The 9,433-nt window shown below is 39.5% G+C and overlaps 1 protein-coding gene across 6 annotated transcripts in view; it reads left to right on the top strand.

Moving 5' to 3' along the window:
* The window catches only part of fam184ab (family with sequence similarity 184 member Ab), a 173,221-nt gene that overhangs the window by 87,642 nt on the left and 76,146 nt on the right, over positions 1 to 9,433 (top strand). For all 6 annotated transcript variants that reach the window (XM_020528589.2, XM_048597489.1, XM_020528583.2 and 3 more), the window contains exons 7-8: positions 6,025 to 6,186; positions 7,564 to 7,685. In XM_020528589.2, coding sequence (XP_020384178.1) covers positions 6,025 to 6,186; positions 7,564 to 7,685 — 284 coding nt within the window. The remainder of the gene's footprint in view (positions 1 to 6,024; positions 6,187 to 7,563; positions 7,686 to 9,433) is intronic.

Genomic DNA, 9,433 nt, shown 5'->3' with positions numbered 1-9,433 from the left:
GCACAGGGTTAGATACAGAGTAAAGCTTCCTCTACACTGTTCCCCCCCACCCATCAAACACTCCCAGGGCAGCGACAACACGGGGTTAAATATAGTGTGAAGCTGTTTTTACACTGTCCCTATCAGGTACGTTTGGCTAGCTGCTGGTTTAGCCTCCAGTCTGCCTTTGACTGTTATAAGGGCTGGAAGCAGGTGCTTGCCTGTGAGCCATATCTTGATGAGGAGCTCTTGTGCCTAACTGCAGCCACTCTGCTTCTCTCTAGTTTACGAAGATCTGGTCATACCTCTCAGGAGGGCTTGCCCAGCGGCTATGAGTGTGCTCAATGAGGACGGACTCACTCCAGAAGACCTGCTCAGGTCAATGAAGACGCAACAGGTAACTGTGACATCCAGGCTTCCCCATTGCTCCACTCCAAATTGGCAACGTTCCAGCACCATTTGGGTTTTGAGTATTTTCGTTCAGGAGGAACTGGTTCTGAGCCTTTGACCTTCTGAACCATCGGTTGTTAGATTCACTGGGGAAAGCCAGCCTCCTGTCTCTGGTTTATGTTAATTATTTGTTAGTGGGACGTGTGTACCACCGACTCGGTCAGCATTTTCTGCCTGCTCCTTGAGAAGTTGGTGGCGCGTTACCTTCTCAAACAGCTGCAGGACTTGGACTCAGCGTTGTTGAAGGAACGGAGATATATTTCCCAGTCAGGATGGTGACGGATGGTGTTCCCAATTCCCAGGCAAGCTGTGACAACAACATCCCACCAATCAGTTCCCTGACTCAATTCATAAATAATTCATCAATTTCCTGAAGAAGGGTCCAGACCCGAAACGTCAGCTTTCCTGCTCCTCTGATGCTGCCTGGCCTGCTGTGTTCATCCAGCTCTACACCTTGTTATCTCAGACTCCAGCATCGGCAGTTCCTACTATATCCAAGAGTAGTGATGGGTTGGATGAGAAATGCAGGACAAAAGTGAACACAACGGAATGGTGGCAAGACGGGATGAGACAGGAAAGGTAGAGCCAAGAGGAGTTCACATTTTGATTATTATTTTATTGAGCTTTGAAATTAACAAATAAATATGTAACAAATAAACTAACCATTATCTCATCCAGATTCCTTGATGACTTATTGGCTAAAGATATTGATGCTTGGTTTGTTTCAAGTTCCCAATGACTTAGTCAATAAATATAATGGAAACGTATATGCACACCTCTAATTGTTTGCACTGTTATAACATAAACGTGTTGAAAACTTTCTGTTTTGGGGTTTCCTTGTAAGTATCAATTCACTTCACAGAGCACTTTGCAAATATAGTTATTCAACCTAGGACCCTTTTCAAGCATGAGGTGCCAGTTTCTAGCCTTTTCTCTGAAACAATTGCAAAAAGTAAAATTGTATGTTGTTAACTTCTAATCAATAAAGTTCTTAAAGGAGTGAAGGAAGGTCTTGATTGATTCATAGGGTATAATTTTGAGCCAGAAAAATATGCCTTTGTAATTCAGAAGATATTGGTGACAAATATATTTTATGTGTTGGTGGCAAGAGGGCAGTGACTATGGCAGAACTATGAACAAAAAGGCTGGCAGTACTAATGGCCTGGATTTTGCAGTTGACAGTGAAGGGACGGTTGTCGTATTGACTTTGCAATATGTTTAGCAATTTCTGGAGTGTTGGTTTCCTCTGTTCTGATGTGACTTTAAATCTAGGGCCATCTGTTGTGTATCTATGGTATACAGTAGCTGTAAAATCATTAGGCCAGCCATCTAATCAGATTAGAACATTTTCAGGTAATAAACTTGGAAGCAAAAAGCACTGATTATATTTCACTTCTGAATAATTTTGCAGCAAGTGAAGGATGCGTTAAGACATACATGTGAGTTAAGGTAGAAGCTGTAATATATAGTTTTGAAAGAAAAATAAAGATTTAAAAATAAATCTAAATACTCTTAGGGCAGGGCACTCAATACCTATAAAATCAGTTTTCCAGGATCTTGAAAGGTGTTTAGTAATTGTAATTATGCATGGTTAAAAACTCTTGAATGTCATTTAACACATTCAGTCTTGTTGCAAGAATAGTGCAACAATTGAAATTCATATTAAATTGCTAATTCTAGACTGATTGCATGGGTAGAGACTGCAACTGGCCATCCCACAGAGGAGCAAGGTGTTACCCACAGTAACATCTGAATTTCTATCTTTGTGCATGTGCAGATTTTGCTTTACAGAATAATGAAAGAAACATAGCTAGAATCATAGCTGGAAAATCTGGGCATAAACATCCAAAGATTCATAATCTTTATTTAAATTCACTTGTTCAGAAGTTTTATAGCACACCTTTGACGCAGCTGGAACTTGAACCCAGGCCTTCTGGTGTGGAGGTGGGGACACTACCACTATACCATAAAATCCCCTCCCAAGAATTATATCTTGGCATGATGAGGCCTCTAAGGTTTTGGAGTAGATCTGTAGATGAGGCCTGTTTATTCATGTGGTTCAGCCTTTTAGCTGATTTGCATGTGTTGGTAATCTGAACTGTGAAGGAATCTATATAAGATAATTCAGTCATAATAAGAGGTTATTTGATTAAGAGACACTTTCCTATGAACTAAACAAATATGTAAGTACAGTTCACAATCCATAGCCAGGGATTACCTCACCTCAGAACCATTTGGGTGACCTCTGATAAGAGTTACACTCAACTTCATATGTTACCCCCTTCTTTTTTGCAAACTCTCACAATAACTACCACAATGTAATATTGATTCCTGATGATTTTAGTTCTAAACCATAATCACCTGATTTTTTTTACGTAAAACTAGCTCAACCCAGAATTGCATTAAAATCTTGGAAGAGCAAGTTGAGTACTGAAATTTGACCACGTTCAAGCTTGCCGCTTTCCACTGCACTCAATTTCTCAGAAATCAAGCTCAACAGATCTTGCCTAGAAATTAAAGGATGCAACATTATTTAAGTAAAAAAAGGAGGCTGAGCTCAAATGATAATAAGTTAGTACTCCCCTAGATAAGAAATTAGAACATAGAACAATACAGCACAGTACAGGCACTTTGGCCCACGCTGTTGTGCCAACCTATTATCCTACTCTCAGATGAAACTACCCTGCATTACCCTACATTTTACTATCATCCATGTGCCTATCCAAGAGTCGCTTGAATGTCCCTAATGTATCTGCCTCCACTACCACTGTCGGTAGTGCATTCCACGCACCCACCACTCTCTGTGTAAAGAACCTACCTCTGACATCTCCCCGTACCTTCCTCCAGTCATCTTAAAATTATGCCCCCTCGTAATAGTCATTTCCGCCCTGGGAAAAGGTCTCTGGCTATCCACTCTATCTATGCCTCTCATCACCTTGCACACCTCGATCAGTCACCTCTCAGATAAGCCTGAGCTCTCTCAACCTTTCCTCATAAGACCTGCCCTCCATTCCAGGCAGCATCCTGGTAAATCACCTCTGCACGCTCTCTAAAGTTTCCACATCCTTCCTATAAGGAGGTGACCTGAACTGAACACAAATTAGTTATACAACCTCAAGGAACGCTATAAATGTTTAAAACGCAACTTGGAATTTTAGACTCTCTGGACATATTCTAGCATCTCTTATGCGAAAGGTGCGACTGTTGGGGCTTGGCATTGATAATTCTCTTCTTATTGAAGACAGTTACTTCACTAACTATTAGTCTTTGTCAAGGAATTAAGCTAATCAACTGCAGCACGGTGGCACAGTGGTTAGCACTGCTGCCTCACAGCGCCAGGGACCCGGGTTCGATTCCAGCCTTGGGCAACTGTCTGTGTGGAGTTTGCACATTCTCCCCGTGTCTGCGTGGGTTTCCTCTGGGTGCTCTGGTTTCCTCCCACAGTCCAAAGATGTGCAGGTTAGGTGGATTGGCCATGCTAAATTGCCCAGTGTTCAGGGAGGTGTAGATTAGGTGGGTTAGAGTGGGGTGGGTCTGGGTGGGATGCTCTGAGCTTCAGTGTGGACTTGTTGGGCTGAAGGGCCTGTTTCCACACTGTAGAGATTCTATGAAATAATTAATGCATATCATACTTAAAATATTTCATTGTGACAATATATGAATTTCAAACTACTGTATATACTCAAGTAAAAGTTGATCTCATGTAAAAGTTGGCGCCCTATTTTTTGCCTTAAAATCTGGAATTTTCCATATATCTTGTGTAAAAGTCGACCCTAGATCTTCAGATAACAGATCAACATTTGTGAATCAAGGAATTATCCTGTACATAAACGTTACAATGAGGAAGTGATTTGTTTTTGTGCTATTATGTGTTTTGATCCAAAGTTCTCACAAACATTGAGCTATCAATTTCTTAACTTCATGATCAAGCGAGCACTATAATTAGTATAATTAGTGTGATACAGAGTTTATCACACCATCATTTCCTACATAAGATAAGCCTATATGCATTTACTTCACTATAATTACCATATCCCTGATATATCCCTGATTGATTGGACGTGCAGCTGTTGACAATTTCTCACGGCTACAATGATCAGTGAGACTGTATGAGAGTCAAATGTCTGATAACTTTTTTTTTATCAGAAATAAAAGCTTAAAATGTTAGCTTGAAAAACTAAAACAACAGTAGACGAGAGAAAACGGAGGGAAATGCAAGAATTTGGCTCGAAAGTTTAAGATGCATCAGGCCAGAGTCAGGTGACAACCTCCCTTCGTGTGCAATTGGGCTTCTGCTAACGATAAGCTATTTTGGACTGTAGCATGAATTTCAGCCCTTCAAAAGTAGTATCCATGTAAAAGTCAACCTCATAAATCTAACCTTAAAAAATAGTGTAAAAAATTTGACTTTTACACGAGTATGTATGGTAAATTCTCTTAGTAATTAGGTTGTATTTGCATATTTTTCCTGGAATGATTAATTTTGTGAAGACAGTTTCTGTAAATTGTATGTTTGTTTGTTTAATAAACTTCTGTGTAGTTATCTCACACAATCTTCTGAATTACTAGCTCATGGGCTTACGTCAGTTATACAGGAGATTAGTTAGATCACACACAGAATACTGTGTGCAGTTTGGGTATTTTTATCTCAGGAAAAATATTATTGCCATAAAGAGAATGCGACAAAGGTTCAGACTTGTTCCCAGGATAGCGGGCCTGTCCTATGAAGAGAGTTTGGGTAGTCTGCTCCTGTATGCTCTAGTGTTTCGAAGAATGAGAAATGATCTCATTGAAACTTAGAAATACTTAAAGGATATACAGGGTAGATGCAGGTAAAATGTTTCTCCTGGTTGGGTAGCCTTAAACAAAAAGGGAAGTGCCACTTAGGTCCAAATTGAGGGGACTTTTTATTTTAATCACTTATGAACCTTGAGAATTCTCTACTGTAGAGGGCTGTGAATGCTAAGTCTTTGTATATGGCTAAGGTATAAATTGTTGATTTCTGATTCCTAATGGTGTACAAAGTTGTGGGATGAGGTGGATAAAAGGCATTGAGTTTTCAATTATCATGATCGTAATAGAGAAAATAAACTCAAAATGGTTATAATGAGATCTTCTAAAAAACGATGTGCTCACTTGGAATGTAATTTAAAAGAGTAATTTTTGAATCAAATAAAGGAATAACAACTATCAGATAGGAAAGATGGAAGTTTCTTCTTCACTGTGATAACTTGGGCGTGGAATGGTGGAAATCCTAACAGTACAGAAAAAGTGGCTATCTGTGCAAAATATCTACCAAAGTTACAGTCAAAGAATTCCTGTGAAAATTCTACTCTGAGTGTTCAGTAGCAAATCTGAAATCCTACAGTCTATCTGAATATAAAGTGGGAATCTGTGATAAATGTATGCTTGTGGCATTTTTTTCATTGTTTAGATCATTTCATGTAAGCCTATAAGAAAGGAAGTCAGCAGCAAAGTAAGGGACAGAAAATAGGCGTGGGATTAATGAATACTGCTCTTTTTTTTTTTGACATTTCTTTTGCTAAGCATTAATACTTGTTAGGTCAATGATGAATGCATTTTCTGTTTTACTAGGTGCACCGTTTGCAAGAGCTTGTGAAGAAAAGTGAACAAGGCCTAGGTTCAGCTGAAGGACATATTTCCAGCCTGAAGGATGCGCAGGAAAGGCTACAAAAAGATCTGGATTCTACCAGGGTCAAACTCAGGGAGACAAGTGATTCCCTTTCTACTGTGCAAGTACTAATGACTACATTGTAGTTAACAATTCCTATATTTCCATTTTTCAAATTCTTGTTAAAAAGGCGCACTGAACCTGGTTTTTCCATATTTAAACGTACTGCAGTTTCTCTCATAGATTTGGGTAAATGGTCCACACAGCCCCCCATAATTATGAACAGTTGGTACATCAGAACTGACTGATGGTTAAAAATGCTATCCTCTGGGCAAGGAGTCTTTTTTTTTCTCGACACATATAAAGCAAAAATATCGATCCATTGATCACAAGATTTGACTCAAATCTGTCTGGAATTTGTTCATTATTATGTTTCATGTAGAGACTCGTAACTTAGAAAAGATTGTGCCAACTTACAGAAATTGTGCCAACCTAAAGGAATTGCACAACAAGACTTTTGCCATAGCTGAGCAGTTTTAATACTTCATTTATTGTTGTACAATTAATCTGGAGAGAGTTTTCTGCTGTGTAATTGAGGTTTCTTGAGACTGAAGGAACAGTGTATTGTTTTTTATTTTGTGTTTAATTTGGTTTTAGCAATTTATCAAGCATGCTTAAGGGAGATGGATCTTTCAAAAACAAAATAGGGGGCCAAATTTTCATCCCTACATGGGAATGGTATCAGGAATGACAGAAATTTATTTTCCAATTGGAATTTGAGATTTCTTTCTCACTGCAAATTTTCATGTGACTATTTCGGTTTGGGTTGTGACTTTTCATACATATCTACTGTTGAGTGGCTGCCAACCAGGTGCACTCCAGCCCGAAATACTATCACGGTCCTGATCACCATGCACCCCTCCATTTGCAGTATGGACTTCTAATGCCAGCTGGATGCTCGTGCAGTAATTTTAGTATGGGGGCAAGGCAAGGAGGCTGGTCTCAAGTCTACCTCACCCAAATTGAACCCTACCCTGTTAGTACCCATGGTCATCATCTAGCTGACTGAGTTAACTCAGTTACTGACCCAGTGACTGATTTTTATATTTTTTAAAAATCTTAAAATTAGCCTCATTTAAGATTTTTTTCTGTTTTGCTGTAGTTTTCTGTTGTAATCATTTCCTTCTAGTTGAACTGAGGTGATCCAAATAGATGGATCTATTCAAACTGTCAAAATAGATGGTAGAATTGCTGGACGTGTGTATTATCCCAGAGATGAGAGATAATTAATAGCCCTGTGGAAAGTTATCCCAGTCATTCCACAAAGGGATGTTGGGGCTTTGATCGTAGAAGATATGGTCATTCATGAAGGAAGACAGAAGTATTGGAGTAAAACACTTCTGCCAACAATCAAATTTGCAAATTGTCTTGGTCGTACTGCCCTTTTTGTAATTCTTAAATGATTACTACAGTAACAAGAATTACATCTTTGTGTGCCATAGGGAGAATTGGAACAACAAAGACAGGATTATGAGGCAAGACTTACTGAAGCAAAAGAAGAGGAGAAACTCAAATTGAAAACATTAGAAAAAGATTTGGAACAAAAATGGAAAGCAACTGTAAGGTAATTCTAATATTCTTTTTGAATATAATCTACTGCAATGCAAGTTCACAACAGTTAAAACATTTTAAAAAGTACGCAAAAATTCCCTAGTTTACTTGCCTTCTAGACTCTAGTTGACAGAAAGCACAGACTAGGTTTCTTTACTTAACGGAAACTACTATTTATTACAACAGATTCTAGCTGCAGATAAACAGTTGTGAACTGTCCACATTTAATGCTATCAATTTAAACTCTAATTTCCCGTATGAACTCCACTTTATATACACACCAAACAGGTAACAATAAAACATGGGTGTTGGAATAGGGAACACTGGACAAGCAGTTCAGTGGTTCACAGGATGTGTTGAGGTGATTCTTGTACTGATCAGAGTGCTACTCTTGGTCTTCAGGTTTAAAGCGGTTGTTTTTTTGCCGAAAGCAGAGGGGGTTCCTGGGCTGGTGGTTTGAATAGCTTCTCCGTATCTTGTCCACAGTGCCAAGTTGTTCCTGAGAACCTATTACACCATGGCAGGCAGAAGACCTTGGCCATTGGGAATTGGTCACAAGTCCACAAACCAATCTGCTACTTGTTGCTGATCAAAGCTGTATTTGTACATTACCCTTTAGCTGCAGTTCATCTGCAACCATTGCTATAACCCATAGCTGTGCAAACAGTTTGCACGTAACTATCAAATTCCTTAATTTCAAACCATGCAACAGTCCTTGCAACATCTGCTTTTATAACGACTCTTTTCTCATTTCAGTCCACAACTTTTTAAAAAAAAACACAAAGACAGAAAAATATGGTTTTTATATTTGTTCAAAATAAAACTTTAAAATTGATTATCAGTTTGTTTCCAAGTCTCTAACAAAAATCAGACATTTGAATCTACTTGCTGAGCGATACATACCTTTTAATAAAAAATTTCCCGATGAATCCTGAGACAAAGTCTCTCAATTTCAAAGTGTAGATATGTATAGAATATAGTCGGTGACAACGACTCCTGCTTCTCTTCCTTCTCCTGCAGTGTTATCTTTGGTGTTCTCTAGCGCCTTGCCTACTTTTCATCTATGTACCACACCTTAGAATTGTTTTTTTTTATTTATCGCTGGCATCGTAGGTACTGCTGGATGGCCAGCATTTATTGCCCATCCCTTGTTGCCCTTCAGAAGATGGTGGTGAGATGTCTTCTTGAGTCGCTGCAGTTCATCTGCTGTAGATTGACTCACAATGCTGTGAGGGAGGGAATTCCAGGATTTACAAGCCCTCAGATGTTTGTAGGGAAGATGATTCAGGGTCAACAGGACTGTTTCTGCTGTGGTGTATTCTGGTGCCTCGGCCAATGCCAGATGGTCCATCCAGTTTCATTTCTTTGTTGAGACTTCATAGTGATCGATAGAACCCAGTGGCTTGCTCTGCCATTTCAAAGGGTAATTGAGTGCCAACCTCTAAGAACCCTCGTGGTGCATCTCTGATTTACTTACAAGTTGTGTTTGGACCTCAGTCATGCACCTTGGGCTGCATTGGCAACTGTCATCGTAATGCGGCAGCAGGGATACCGTGTGCACAGGGTCATACATCCATTTCTTGGACCGGATCAAGCTACATCTCCAGCTCTTTGCTTACAGTCATGGTGCTCACTCACTGAGCCTACCTGGATGCATCCCTTCCTTGTCTTGCCTTTTTGTGCTTTCCCCCCCAGCCAGAGATATCATGCTCATATTATGGCTGTTGCACAGACTCATTGCCAGGAAAATAGTTACAGTTG

This window comes from Rhincodon typus, chromosome 5 (assembly GCF_021869965.1).
Source record: "Rhincodon typus isolate 14 chromosome 5, sRhiTyp1.1, whole genome shotgun sequence".
NCBI classification, from domain to species: Eukaryota; Metazoa; Chordata; class Chondrichthyes; order Orectolobiformes; family Rhincodontidae; genus Rhincodon; species Rhincodon typus.
The sequence above is the reverse complement of the archived record's forward strand: the minus strand, read 5'-3'. Positions and strand labels throughout refer to the sequence as shown.